The sequence below is a fragment of the Phaseolus vulgaris genome, chromosome 7 (assembly GCF_051622355.1).
Source record: "Phaseolus vulgaris cultivar YP4 chromosome 7, ASM5162235v1, whole genome shotgun sequence".
Classification (NCBI taxonomy): domain Eukaryota; kingdom Viridiplantae; phylum Streptophyta; class Magnoliopsida; order Fabales; family Fabaceae; genus Phaseolus; species Phaseolus vulgaris.
Window position 1 is genome coordinate 56,439,328 of NC_143504.1, and position 15,496 is coordinate 56,454,823.

At 29.9% G+C, this 15,496-nt stretch overlaps 2 protein-coding genes across 2 annotated transcripts; both read left to right on the forward strand.

Moving 5' to 3' along the window:
• Nucleotides 1-4,134: 4,134 nt before the first annotated feature.
• Nucleotides 4,135-4,845, forward strand: LOC137829457 (uncharacterized). Its single transcript, XM_068636260.1, has one exon. The coding sequence runs from the start codon at nt 4,135-4,137 to the stop codon at nt 4,843-4,845; it is 711 nt and encodes a 236-aa protein (XP_068492361.1).
• A 2,220-nt stretch (nt 4,846-7,065) lies between these two features.
• LOC137830491 (P-loop containing nucleoside triphosphate hydrolases superfamily protein) lies at nt 7,066-14,823 on the forward strand. Its single transcript, XM_068637876.1, has 7 exons — nt 7,066-7,436; nt 8,157-8,801; nt 9,379-9,467; nt 9,980-10,079; nt 12,042-12,296; nt 13,290-13,447; nt 14,132-14,823. Exons 1-7 carry the CDS (start codon nt 7,287-7,289, stop codon nt 14,427-14,429), a joined length of 1,695 nt encoding a protein of 564 aa, XP_068493977.1. The 5' UTR covers nt 7,066-7,286; the 3' UTR covers nt 14,430-14,823.
• The last annotated feature ends 673 nt before the right edge of the window (nt 14,824-15,496 follow it).

Sequence of the window (15,496 nt, forward strand, 5' to 3'; positions counted from 1 at the left end):
ATGGAGGTCTAGAAATGACACAACATGAAAATTCAAAAGCAATGTACTCAGACAATGTGATTGAACATGAAAAGTAAGGGCAAAAACATAATGGTGCACTGGTCAATGTGACTTTTCGTGGTGATCTTTGTGCATATGTGAGAGGATACATATTCCACACATTGCCTCACCCACACATCCGCACAAATATGTTGAAACAAACACGAAGCATCCTGCAAATTCGTTTGCGGGTAGAGTAAATACGTTGAAGCAAACACAACATTATTGAAACGTGGCTTTGAAATGCAACAACAAGTTCTTTGATAATAAGGTTCACACTCAAATAAGTATATATGAAATTATGCATCCTATTTCTATAGATAACTTCATAGTAGTGAAGGATTTACAATATAGATTTCTCTATAATTCATCAAGAAGATGACTACAATTTAAGAACTCGAAGGTTTTTCAACACTTTTCTCATCCATGTAAGACTCATAATTATGTCTTGAAATCTTATATAAACATCCAAAGAGGGAGGACCATTGTAGGTTGCATGCTTCAAAACATTGTGGGTTAGAGCTTTTTAAAAAAAGTTAATAACTTTATATTGACATCCTTTGTTATATAGTACGATGAGATGTGTAAATCACTCTATTTATATTTGAGGTGTATGTGTATCATTGATAAACGGTATTGTCAAAATATTCCTTGAAAGATGTTCATTAGTCAACTTATAAGGAGTAGATGATGTGACACTGGAAAAACGTGTCTAGTATAAGGTACTTGATGTGTGTCAAATCTTTTTGACTTGCAAATGATTGTTTATTGCTTTGAGCTTTAACATACTCGTTTGTTCTTGTTAAATAATGTTCATCATAGCATATGTCTACTTTTGTTGGGTGTGTTTGTTCTTCTATAACATTTAATTAACACTTCCATTCTTCTTAGAGTTTCTTTAATGATAGTGCTTTAAGGACAAAATTCTTATCTTTTGTATTATTTTTCTTGTAGGAATAATGTAACTTGATAAGATCTTCTATTAGAGTAAAGCGTTCATTGATGATTTGGTCGTCTACTCATATCGTAGTCATCTTGCATCTTACATGTCTTTTGTTTTTATGTGTTTGTTGTTCTTTGACACTCGTTTATATTTAGCTTGTCTCGTCTTATGATGTTCGCTTTAAACTTTTCTTGCATTTGTCAACAACTTGTAATTTATCTAATGTCATCTCTTATTATGTCTAATACTTATTTAACATTAGGTAACTTATATTAGATTAATCAAATTTGTCTCTAAAATATAAACTAATTTAAAAACTATTTATCAATAGTAGAAACTAATATAGATACCAATAATGTTTTTAGTATTTGAAATAGTATCTAATTTAGTCAATATATCAACTAAGTTTTTTGTTTCTAAAATTGACTTTTATTTAATGATTTTCTAGTAGTGTATATGAAGTTCAGACACTCCTCTTAAATGGTGTGTCGGTGTCGGATACTCGTATCAGACACGACACTCGTATGACACGTATCCGTGAAGTGTCCAATTCAAAAAGTGTTTGTTGAATTTCTGACAATTCTAGTACGCTTCTAACACAATTTTAAAAAGAAAAAATACATTAATTTTCTAAAACTCAAACTTATTGTATAAATTTTTATTATGATTATAAAAATAAGAAACAAATCATTTTGAATCAGTCACGGAAAACATCTTTCTACTCTAAAAAATAATCTGGAACATACTTGTGCACATAAATCTTTATTGTTAATTTATATAATTCATAATTATATAATATATAGATTCGTGTCCCCGTGTCGTACATTTTAGAAATTATACATATCTTCATCTTCGTGTCCGTGTTAGTGTCTCTGATAGTGTCTAATTCAATCTTTGCACATTTATTTATTTTTATAAATTTTATTTATAATTTAAGTTAATTGGAATTTTTTTAATATTGATTATTCTATTGGTCATTTGTATGACATGGATTCAATTAAAAGAGGTTATGATATTGGTAAGTATGACTAAAATGGTATTAATGCAATAGACACGTGTGTTATGTAATTAGTAATTACGGAGTTACTACTTAGTTATTGATGTTATATGCGTTTCTTATTAAATTAGGGGATCCAATGACTTTTGAAGTTACATTGATATATTAAGTTATATAGATAAATATATCATATAATAATGATTTATAATATCAAATTGATGTATAATGTCAATTATACTTAACTAAATGTGTATGAAATTTTATGAGATATTATAGTAGATGAAATCTATACTAAAATTGCTAGAATTAGACAAATAAAACATTATGACAAATGTTATAGTTTATTAGTTTGAAATTTTAATACAGTGTTATGAAAACAACCAATTAATATATATATATCACATAATTTTTTTAAAGTATGTAGGGGTTATATTTAGAGGTATGGTCAACTAATACACTGTTTAGATTTTTTTTTTAAAAAGGTTGAAATATGTTTCTTTTATTAATTTTTTTTTATTGATTAAAAAAATTTATATGTTGAATCTTATTTTATTTATTCTTTTGTGGATAATATATATATATATATATATATATATATTTGTAATATTAGTTGTGTAATAACTACATATATGTGAATATATATATATATATATATATATATATATATATTAATTATGTATGTTAAATTAAACTTGAATAGGTAGAGTATCAACACAATTGCTTGCAATACACAATTTTGTTCTCTTTCTCTTCATCTTTAATTTTTTTTTTTAAAAGGGAATAAAGCAATTCAAAATGAAAGCATTGGAAGTAGTTTGAGTTTTATGCAAAAACTCTTAAATCATAGTTGAAGTCCCTTTATAGTGTTTTTGCCTCACACTTGGAATAGAGTCTCCTACAACACTCATATGCATATATACATACTTTTGAGTGTTTCAATATTTAGGCATATAATAAATATTTTAAATAGATTTTGACCATAGTTTTAAATTATTAGAAAAAAATTAAATGTGGTTTAAAGATAAAAGGAAACAAGTTAGTGAAATATTCAACACGGTTACACTAATACTTCAATTTTGAAACTAAATTTAATAATCAAATTCACTAAAATGGATAATAAATAACAAGTACCCATAGGACAACTATCTTGATTTCACAATGAGTAAAAATATATCTATATTTATTTAAAAGTTCAACTTAATTTTAATTACAAATTTTGTGGGCATAAGTATTTTTTATCCTATACTAACCACAAGGTCAATCCTTAGTCAACTTAAAATGATTAATAGATTTAATGCATTTTTTCAAACTAAAAATAATAAAATATAATAAATTTATCCCCAAGCTCTCCAAATTAAAAGGAGTATTTAATATACCAATTAATTATTACTACAATGATTAGGGACAAAATGTCAAGTTTGAATTGTTGACAATTCTTTTTTAGATTGTTTTGTTATACATTATTTTACATTAATGAGCATATTAGTTTTCAATCTTTTTTTGGTCAATGGGTTTTCAAACTACCTTAAAATAAAACATATCATATACTTGTAGTATTTTTCTAGTCAAAGTAAAATTTGAATTTTATGAAGAAATAGCTACAAAATGAAATGGAATCAACACATGCAATGCTAATAAAATAAACCTACAATTAATGGTCAATTAGGTTGACTGATAAATTTAAATGAACACTAATTACATTTTTTGATTGAAGTTTGTAGGGGAAAAAATTAGACTATAATTTATACAACATTACAATAATTTCCAATCTAAGTTTGACTTTCAAAGCCTTTTAAATTATGTTTTTTTCTCTCTTATAATTAAATTTGTTAATATGCAATGCCATGTTATGCATCTACCAACACATAGAATTTCCTTTTAACACAAGATGCAATATTCAATCATCTCTCAATAAAGGAAAAGGAAAACATTTCTTTGACACACAAAATATACTTGACATCATATTAAATAATATAATAATGTTTAAAATTAAAAAAATAAATTAAATATAACTAAAATATTATTTTATTGGTTTGTGATGCATGTAACATATCACCATCCCTTAATAAATACCCCCTTCTTCAAAATCACATAACACCAAAAAAAGTTCTTAAACAAAATCTTCTCAAGAGTGTGGTTCATATATATCATAACAATGTCTGATGAATTCTTTGGTAGGGTTGATGAGAGTAGAAAACTGAAACGCAAGATCGAAGAGGCATCTTCTGCAGAAATTGTGGATTCAGAGTTGTTACTATCCATGAGTCTTGGCAACAACAACATGGTTGGAGAGTCTTCTTCCATCTGCAAAACTCTGAAAAACCCCATGGATTCACCAAAAGCAGTGGAAAACCCTAATCATCAGATGATTATGCCTAAGCAGAGGCAATTCCCATGCAAGTTTTGCAGCAAAAAGTTTCCAAGTTCTCAAGCCCTAGGAGGGCATCAAAATGCTCATAGACGTGAAAGAGTTCTGTCAAGAATAGACAGAGAAATTGACATGGGAACTTTTGGAGTTGGTGTTCACATGTACCCTTACTCCACCATGGCTCATCAACACCCTCTTCGTGGTTCTCCACTACCCTTTTACTATGAGCCTAACATGCACCCTTTGGCTCAGATGTCAACCATGCCATGGCCTCTTGCACCACTTCACAACACCTCCATTTCAGGGCAACGATTTGGGATGGGCACCACCACCAACCTTGGAGGCATTGAAACTCCACAATACCATAGGGGTTTAGGGTTTGGTTTTGATCATAACCAAGTTCATCATGCGTTTGATCCCACCAATGGAGCTTCCATGCCTCGTCCAACTCTTGGTGGCCTTATGAGAAACCAGTATAGTGGGAACCAACCATTTTGAGTTTGAAAACCTAGATTTATCTGTTAGATCTTTAATCATAGTTTAAAATTTGGATTATGTATCAGTGATTATAGTAGCATGTATTGTTATCTTTCATATCTATTTACAATAACAAGTGTTATCCAAAGAAAGAAAAGATTTATTTGTTATTTTTATCACATCTTTCGTGAAAGAAATGTCACTAATAAGTTTGTTAACTTAGATTCTGTACACGGACTATTTTCTTTAGTATAATAGACTTCAGTTTAATATTTTCTTACAGTTCTTTATTAATAGATATAAATTACTTATTTACTGTTTTTGATAATATATGAGTTTTGGTTTAGTCATTCCATATTTTTTATTTATTTTTTTTAATAATATTTTTTTTATGGGCTGACAACCGCTTATTGTTACTTCAGACGTAGTCTAGTTGAAATGTCAAGTTTGATAGTAATAACTAATATGAGATCGGAATATGAATCAAACAGAAGATCTCTTAACTTTTTAGGGATCCATGAAACGAATCACACTTTTACCACTAATTTATACTCTGTTACAATATCATTATTGTATCTTTGTCGAACAAAACAATAAGACAAAATAAAGAAATAGACACATATAATATTTTAATAATTCGAAAATTGTTATAATTTTCTAATATGAAATTTGAAAAATGTGCTTCTATAAAAAAAATGTCACACCAAACAGTTTTATTAAAAAAAATGTCACAACAAACAGTTTGAATACAAAAGAGAGAGGTAACTACATTTATTGTTTAAAAATATAATATTATATTGCTTAAATATAGTTTTACTACTTGTAATTTTCTTCTTTATTTTAAGAAATAATCATTGAAATGTATTTTATTGCTATGCTATGCTATTGATCCTTTTGGTTAAAAAATTCTGTTAACATAGTTAATGGTAGTTAACATCAAACGTGTCACTTCAGTAATATTAAAACTAGTGTCTTAAGTTCAAATCATTAATGTTGAACTTTTAATATAATATGAAAAAATTCATAATAACTTAATTTTAGTGCCCTAAATAAATTATTTTGGATTTTTTTATAATGGTATCATTCAAAAAAAAAAAAAACTGTTCATGTATGTATAAATAATTTCAAATTTCAAATTTCAAATTCAAAATAATTAAATTTGGTTATTTCCAGCTGTAATAATTTATAAAAGGAATACTTGTATAATCAATAAAAGATGAATAAATTACAAGAAAATAAATTTAATGACAAAAAGTAGTAAATTACAAAAAAAAAATAGTAATTTTATTTTTATTTTGCATATAATTGTATGCATTTTAAATGTTAATAATATATAAATGTATGTTTTACTTTAATTTTTAGTATCATAAAATTATGATGTTTTATATTTTTTAAAATTATTTTGTGTATTTTACTAGTTAAGATAATTATATGTTTGATCAGTTGAATCTTGAATACTGATCCAGTAATCAATTTGATTTAAAAAATAAAAATAAAATAAAAAATTATTTAAATTTTTATATTCTATGATCTACAATAATATTAATATATAATTATTAATAAAGACTATTTCTCTTTCAAAATGTTTTGTAACTAAATAGTGTACACAATTCACTACCAATTTTACCCTCATCAATATATTTTATTTTTTTTAAATCAATTATCTACCTTAGAGAATTATAAAAAATATTTATTTATTTTATAAATATATTTATGAACATAATTTTTTATCAATCTAATAATAATTTTATAAGAATTAATTATTTTTTTTATCCTACAAAAAGTAGATATACATGCTTTACACTATGTATACGAAAGAATATGTAATAATAAAGATTTTTCTTGCTTTCTGGTAATAAATAAAAGAATTTCCTATTTAGTATGAATTGTTTGTCTATTTTATCTTTAATAATATTGTTAAATTACAATATAAAATTTATAGAGACACAAAATAAAAAATTAAATTAATTAAATGAAAAAAATAACTAATTATCCGTGGAAATAAACTCTCTCATATATTAAAAAAACTAACTACTCAAAATTCTTATTTCTTGATTTTTTAAGAACAAAATTTTGATCAAATCTTAAATTTTAAAACGAATAGTATCCAAAAATATCTTAAATCTAATAATTAACTTTAATGATGATAAGAAAAAAAAAATATTTATTAATTTTTATAAAAATAAATTTAAAAGTTATATAATATAATAATTTATTATGTTCTTGGTGTAAAATAATTTTAAGATGTAGGGTTTATTTAAACCCTAAAGAGATTCCAGTGATTTAGAAATCAATTTAACAGTTGAAAAACGAATGCTTGTTTTTTCACAAACAAAAAGGGTTGGTTCAATTTGAAGATGCTGCAAAATCGAAGGTGCATGTGATAAACGCCGCCATAGAAGAAGAAGCACATATATAACTAGCCGCACCACACTTACCCTTCTTCTCCACTGTTAGTAGCAATGGTGAAGGGTGAAGATGCTGTGCTTCGGAAGAAGAACAAGAAGCTTCGGAAAAAGAACAATAGCAGCTCTTCCTCAGTCTCCGCCAAGGTCGCCGCCTTTATCGCCGCCAAGAAGCGCCGTAAGGCTGGCAAACGGCGCATGTGTCAGGTACAAAACCTATCACTTCTTGCTCTTCTCTAAAATGCCTATTTGTTTGATTTTTGGTTTTGGGGTTTTAGTTTCGGATTTTTTTGTTTGATCCATTCATTTACTTGCGCATTTATCATTCATTGCAAAAATATCTTTTATTCTCTCTCATAATTTCCGCCGCCGTGTTCTTATTTTCCTCATTTTTGCTTATTCTCTTTTGAACTGTGTGGTTTTATGTGATTGCAATGCATTCCTTGGCTTTGGTTATGTGTTTTATGGAAACATGACAACTGTGGTTTATGATGGTTTTATTGGTTCGGTCTTAGTTTAACACATTTTATGTTTAACATAAGTTATGTTATGTGCGCATTTGGTGTGTTGTAGTTTCAATAGTTTGAAATGTAGATGAATTCAAATTTCACTTGTGAAAGCCAAAATCAGAATCTACATACATGACATTGGCCATAATTAATGTTACGTCTGAGGGACAGTTTATGTAAACTTCTCTATAAACACTCTTCTAGAAGAAGAAAATAGAGAGAAAAATGAAAAATTCTCCGTGAGTTAAAACTAAGTTATGTATAAAGTGAAAACTAAGTTATGTATAAAGTTTGACCTTGCAGAAGTTAAACTAGAAAACTGATACAAATTAACCGTGAAGAATTGTATTTATTGTGATTTCTTCTTGACATGAGTAAAATGGGATTTTGTAAACGTCATTTTTTCATGATATTAAAGGGGATGTGCTTTAGTCTACCTACTCCGGAGGATCCATTCAATGATCGAGGTGGGAAAGAAGAATTCAAAACAAAGGGTCCTAAAAAGGAAACACATCCAAAATCAAAACCAATAGATGAGATGGTTGCTCTTAATGAGAAGAGTGCAGATGGAAAGAAAGGTGCAGTTGGTGGGAGGAATAATGCACAGGAATTGCATGATTTGCAAAGGGAAAAGGAGTTTTTCAAAGCCAACAATGATCTGGGTCAGAAACGTATTAGTAACTCTGAAAGGAAAAAATTGAAGGCGACTGAGATGGCTGGTCATCCCAGCACCCAAAGGCATGATTGTGACATTTCAGAGTTCCCTTCTAAGTTTGTCTTCTGGTGTCTAAATTCAATTGAAAATGCATTGCGACATGGTGATGCCTACACTGATGGAGAGGGTAATTCTTTCTTTCTGAATCCATGGGGATTAGAGTTTTTAAAGAGTTATTCTACTGGAAAAGATCTGATGGAGACCAGTGGGACCTCTGCTACCACTGAGCAAATTGCATGGACGGTTTCTGGTGCAGCTGATACATTTGTCAGAAAAGAGAGAGAAGGCTTGTCCTTTGCTGGCCCTTTTCTTTTATTCCTTGTACCTTCTCAAGAAAAAGCTATCCAGGTTAGTTAAATTTCCTCCGCATGCTTAAAGTTTTCTTGTTGATCTTTTTGGTTTTTTTCCTCCTTAGATAAAAATCACTGTACTGACATATGCACATAACTAACTTGTCTTTCCCCCATATACTCTCAAAAGGAAATTGAGTCATGGGACCCCATCATTGTATTTAAATTTGATATTATATTTAGTGTTGTTTAAATTTGGTGCTTGACCTTGTTTTGATTCTTTTAAATCTAAGATTATATATTGAGCGATATTGGATTTCATTTTTCTATAAACAATGAAATTCTTTATAATGAAAAAGGTTCATGCACTTGGTCATCGTCTAGTGATTTTGTCTAAATGTCACCAGGACAGTTCATAACAGCTTACAATATGACCTTTTGTTGTCTATTTAATGAAAGTTCGTATTAATAAAAGTGAAGAAAGTTCCACTAATTTGCTTCATTGCTTGATCCTTGTGGGATAAAGGCCTTTGTTCTTGTTGTTATTTTCTTCATTCCCTCTTACCGTGGACCTTTACAAACTATTGATCTGTATTTATAGCTTGGATTCTAAAATTAAAAAAATTGATGCATAGGTTCGGACAGTTTGCAAGCCTTTGAAATCGGTTGGAATACATACAGTGAGTATTCACCCAGGTGCTTCCTTAGATCATCAAATTCAAGGGTAATTGTTAGAAACTTCTGTGTTTTCATTTCATAAAATATTGATGTCGGTGTGATGAAAAGACATGCTATACTTTGTTAGTAGGGAATCTTTTGTATTGATCATTTTTAGTTTTTAAGGCATGCTACTCATTTATTCAAGTTTATTGGCAAGTAAGTCATAGTTGATATTTTGTAAGATTTCTAAAGTGTTTTCGGGGTGATTTTAAGTCTACTACCCGCCTTTGTAACATGTGATTGACTCAATAACTTCAGCACTTCTCTGCTTTAGGAGAAGTCATTTGAATTACTGCAGTTTAAATTAATTAACTTACTTTTGAAAGATCCTCTGATGTGAAAGTGACATTACATGGAGAAACATGTCTCTGTTTGTGGTATAAATATGCAGTTATAAGGAGATACAGGAGAAGATAATTGTATGCAGAAACAATAGGCGTGTGCATGTACATAGTTTAAAAATGTTTTCTTAGCCTTTTATGGTATCCATCTCATTATTTGTATTGTTTTCAACAGTATGAAAACTTGCGAGCCTGAGTTTCTTGTTTCTACTCCTGAGAGGCTTTTGGAGCTTGTTTCTGCGAATGCAATTGACATTTCTGGTATTTCCATGCTGGTAAGTTTTCTTTTTAGTGTTCCATTTATCTAAGTGTTTCCACTTCTGTTAAACAATTTTTGACAACAAGCAACCATGAGGTTGAAATATTATAATGTAAACTTTTATGTTTTAGTTACAGTTAGCACATATCATTTATATTAAACAGTAGTTTGCATTTTAGGAAATACATTTCAGATGTTTTACATGCTCTTTTTTTTTTCATTTTCATTCCTCACTTTTGTCATACTATTATCAATATGTATTAGAGAATACTAGCATCTCTTATGCTTCCATCATATGTTTTATTTTTCTGTGTTTGTATCTTTTTAAGTGGTTTGGGCCCAGCTTATTAGCTGGTCCATAATCAGTCTCTGCTAACTATAAATAAGGGACTCGTAACTGATTGTAACTGCTTTTTTATTAGAATCAATAATACAATTAGATTTTGATTTTTGTAAATTATATCATGGTATCCACAGCAGGGTTAGAACCCTAAATATTATTTTGATTTTTCTCCCAACCCTATCTTTGTGCTTCCAGTTTAATCTATTCCCTATGTTGATTATTTTTCACTGGCAAACTCATCCAATGCTCCGATTACCTTCTCTCAATCCATTTTTGAGAATCTTGACACCAAAAAAACAGTATGATGTCAACATGTTGAGCCATTTATGAAAGGTCATTGACAACATAATTTTCTGGTGAATCCAGTGATTCTGACAGTTTCAAATGGCTGAAGACTGTGATGTAGATTGTGTCTCCAAAGAGTCTCTTGCTTGGGAGCAACAGGATCAGTTGTTACTTTCCTTGCTGTAGTAGTTGATCTTGCAAGAAATGCCACCATGCATTATTGGATGCAAAAGTTTGTGGCGTCTATAGGATAAAGCCCATGTATTATGGGAACCGGCCCCCTTGAAACCCAATTCTGGTTTTCTATATTAAATAACTTATTAGATGCATGTACTTGTTTTACTTGGATCTATCTTCTTAAACAAAAATCTTATGTTTTAAATGTTTTCAGACAATCTATGGTTGATAAACAATTTAGGAGGGTGTATTAAATTGGGATTTCAAAAGATCTTAAAAGACATTTTTTTTATATATATAAAAGTCTCGTGGTATTCAATTAAAATTTTTAAGCATTAAAATAATCTGGTGTTGTTCAATTGCATTTTAAAAGACTAAAAAAAGAATCATTTGGTTGATTGAATTTTTATGTATTTTGTGACTTCTTTCCCCAACTTGGTTCTGTAGTCTTTCATTCTAGCTCAGAGGGTGACTGTGCGGCCTTTTTCCCCATCGGAGCTTGTGTGAGGGGGGTATTAGACGTCAATATTATAATAGGATCTCTTTAAGGATTGTATTTTTCTTCTTCATTTCATTTGTATCTTAGTCAGTGGTTTGGTCCCAGCTTATTAGCTGGGTCAGTCCCTGTCACCTATATTAGGGGACTATCAACCGACTGTAACCACCTTTTACTAAAATCTATAATACAGTTAGATTTCAATGCATAATGAGCATATAAAGGACCTAGTGCCTCAATGCATAATGTTATAGTCCCATTCAGAGGGTTCGGGAGAGAGAATAAATAGTAAATGGAGGAATGACTATCATTGTCTGATCACCTACTGGCATTGCAGGGAAAGAATTTGGAGCAATAAATTTCCACGGAATCAACAGATTTTTATGCTTAAACAAATTGCTATATTTGGTTGGTTGAAACTTGGTTAATTTTACTCAAGTTATATCCAAATTTGTTCTTACTCATTATTACTTTAGCAGTATTCATATATTTGGGAATTGAGTATGAAGTTGTAAGCATCTTTTGATATGAGAATTAATATACTACTGTATGTGCTGGCATATATGTTTCTATAAATAAATTAATCCCTCTAAGTGGTACCTTAGTTCCTATCTTCTCTTAATATATATTTTATTTATTTATCATAGGTTGATTAATTACTGTTTTCATATTAATAGGTCATCGATGGGCTTAATGGAATATGTAATGCTGGCCACACTGATACATTAAAATCCATTAAGAAGTGTATTTCTGGCAATCCCCATCTGGTGATTTTCAACGATTGCCTCAGCCACGAATCTGTCCCAGTGGTTCAGTATCTTCTGACTGGATCAATCTGTCGACTCTCTCTCAATAATTCAATTACCAGCTTAAGTTCATGCATTATCCAGTCTGTTAAAGTGTGTACATCAGAAGAAGATAAAGTCATTGAGGTAAGTTTATTGGTATGCTGCAGATGAGTCTATGTCCTATATTTATGTGTTGTACTTAGTACCATGGTCTTTTACCAATGGAAATTTAACAGTATGATGATATATAATATAGCAACTTACATATTTTTGTAACTCCTCCATAGGATATCAGGATCAAATTATTTGGCTTAAAACAGGATATATTTTATCCTTAATGAGGCTATAGTTGCAGTAAATGTTTAGTTATCTATGCATCAGTGTTGAAGTCATGGACTCCATTTCACTATTTGTTATGTAGTTATTACTCTGTTTTAATCATCTACAAGCCTGAATATATTATCCTTTCTAGATGTATAAACGGATGAAGACAAACACTTGTATCCGTTGTGAAATGTGGAGTAATTAAGAAAGACACATTCTTGAGATTTAAAATGAAAGAGAGAAAAGTGTAGAAAATAAGTAAAGGCACCTCTAGGACCCTAGGTTCAGATATGTACCGCTTGACAACTTTTTAATAAAGCCTATTCTTTCGACAATTCTGAGCCTATTCTAAGAGAAACCACGTAGAACATGTTGCTGTGATTGTCTGTTCTGACCACACAAGTAATTTTCTGTTTATAGTAATGAAATTCAAATTAATGAACCCAATAATGACTAATCATGGGTATAATCTCTGTTTATCTATACATATTTCCCACTTTATAAAGATCAAATTATATCTTTAACATAAAATGATTTTAAAGATAAAATATGGTTAAAATTTTATGCATGAGAGAAATTTGGAGTAGCACCTATTTAGGAGAAGATAGAAACCTGCCTCATGTAGTTCAGTCATGCAAGAAGACCTCCATGAGTTCTAGTGAGGAAGTAGATTAGTCCTATTGAGAAAGGTGGAAGCCCAGAAAAGCATTTAGTGAAATCATTAAAAGTCCATTTTTTTGCATGTAGTCATGCATTTGTTAAGATGAATAAGTTTTAAAGCACTCATGACACGAGTATCTTTAATACTTGCAGAGCGTGAAGGCCCTGGGTCGATTTCAGAGGAGTCGTAAGAAGTCTAACGTGCTATATATTTTAAGGAAAGACGTCAAGTGCCATAAATTGCTCAAGATTCTCAAGTCCAAGGGTTGTTCCATTTCTCTTGATTCTGATTCAGCAAGTTTGAATGATAGGTAAAACATCAAATGCTTTGTTACATATTTTGGGCACCATTAATGCTACTGCTTCTATTTCTAGAAAGACTGATTTGTTCTAATAGTTAATAATGGTCCATGTGTTCAATAAAAATCTTCGGTTCTTAATAAGATTCTTATTGAATGCACGGATATATATGAAGGAACTTTTGTTTTAGCACTATAGTCTGAAACTAAAATTTATCCTTGGTGAACAAGGGTAACAAGGGCTAATGTAGTATTGAGAGGGAAAAAAAAGTTTCACCAGTACTAGTGTATCCTGAGCATAACAGAACAGGATATCTGGCAGTGTGTGAATGATATAAAGGATCCTAGCAAGGAGAGATCTGAATGTTTGTATAGGCAGGGTATATGAGGTTTTGGGGAGAGGAAGAGAACTTTGGTGTAAAATGGATGACCATTAGCATGGGTAAAGATTGCTTATTGCAGTCTCTAGGTATCTTTTTATTTTGCCATTTTCCCCGTCTAAAATGCTAGTATTACCTTGTTCTCCATAGGATTTAACCCTTGTGTAAATGATTTTCAATCCCTTTTATCAGAAATGCCCTGTTTTATTTTTTGATTGATAGGAGGCAGGAGAAGTTGATTGGGAAAAGACTTTCCAACTTTTCTTTTTATTTCACTTTCAGTAGGAGCTTATGCACTTGATTCTTTTTGATGCAGTGTGGATTCAGACAGCAAACCAGTGGTTTCTGCTATTGCTCTGGATCATATCTCTACCACAGATATAGGGACATATGATGCAGTAATCCTACCTAATTTTGTACCCTCCATCGACACTTATGTGCATATTTTGACAAAGATGGCTCGTCAAAGTGTCAATGGTGTATTGTACAGTTTCTTAACTAAAAGAGATACAGAACTTGCTTCACCCCTCATTACAGTTCTTGAACAATGCGGTCAGGAAGTCCCTCAGAGCCTGCAGGATCTGCATCATTCATCGAACATGGTTGAAGATTGAATGTAGAAGGTGCTTAAGCATCATTTTGTTATGCTCATTCCCTCTCAGCGGCTCATGAGATCAAACATCGATTCTTTTTACTTTGGAATTTAGGCTGAAAGCTTTGAGTGGGAAGAGGGATGATAGGTGTCCCAAGTTTGGAGTTCGGAAATTTTGCAGGACATGAAGAATCCCATTCAGAAAGATTCTGCAATATTAAGCGGCTTGTTACTAAGATGTATTTTTGATATAGTCAAATAATGGACAATAATATTTTAAAGTTGCAATTTTCAATGTAATTTTCAAGTTGCTAGAGAATTTTTTTGAAGTTTAACATTGGTAATTTGTTTCCATTTCTTCTGTTAGTCCCAAACCGGGGAAGTTTTAATTTTATAATATTTTGTTTGCACTTTTATTTTTTTCTCTCTCCATGCAAAACTTCGAGATTACTTTGGTAAACATACAAAACTTGCATATATATGCCTCTTTATGTCCTGATCTTTTATTAAAATTAGTTATAATTAAAATTTGCGTTACATTTTAAAATGAAACTTCAATTATAATTAAAAATCAATATTAAATTTTATGTAAGTTTTGTTATTTGCTTGAGTCAAAATCATTTTTCTGTGAAAAGGATGTGTGGAGTGATAAATTAATTAATTTAAGATTTAATCATTTTATTTGATATAATAATTTAAGATTTAACCATTTTATTAATATAATAGATTTTAATCTAGTCTATTTTTATAATTTTTTATAAATAAATATACTACGTAATGTATTGTTTTGTTAACGTATAGAGGTTTAGTCTTTCGTATTATTTTTTTTTAATGAAGTTTTAATAAAAAAAAGTCGTCATCATCTTACATATTCTACTTGAATATATTTTCATAATTTAAGCAACTTTGAAAAACTTGGGATTATTTGTGTTTGGTAAAAGTGAAGTATTTTAAACTTTTTTTAATTAATGAAAGATTAGTAAATTTGCATCAAATAATAAATAAGAATTGTGATTGAATTTGGTTTTGATCCATAGATGAAATAAAAGAAGGAGCTAAGGGTTTGGGTGCTCATGAGAATGTATAAAA

Excerpts from the sequence above, each read along its gene's own strand:
- LOC137829457 (XM_068636260.1), top strand. The coding sequence starts at position 4,135 with ATGTCTGATGAATTCTTTGGTAGGGTTGATGAGAGTAGAAAACTGAAA.
- LOC137830491 (XM_068637876.1), top strand. The coding sequence starts at position 7,287 with ATGGTGAAGGGTGAAGATGCTGTGCTTCGGAAGAAGAACAAGAAGCTT. Across the intron at positions 9,468-9,979 it reads TTAGATCATCAAATTCAAGG|TATGAAAACTTGCGAGCCTG; the intron begins GTAATTGTTAGA and ends TGTTTTCAACAG. Across the intron at positions 12,297-13,289 it reads AAGAAGATAAAGTCATTGAG|AGCGTGAAGGCCCTGGGTCG; the intron begins GTAAGTTTATTG and ends TAATACTTGCAG.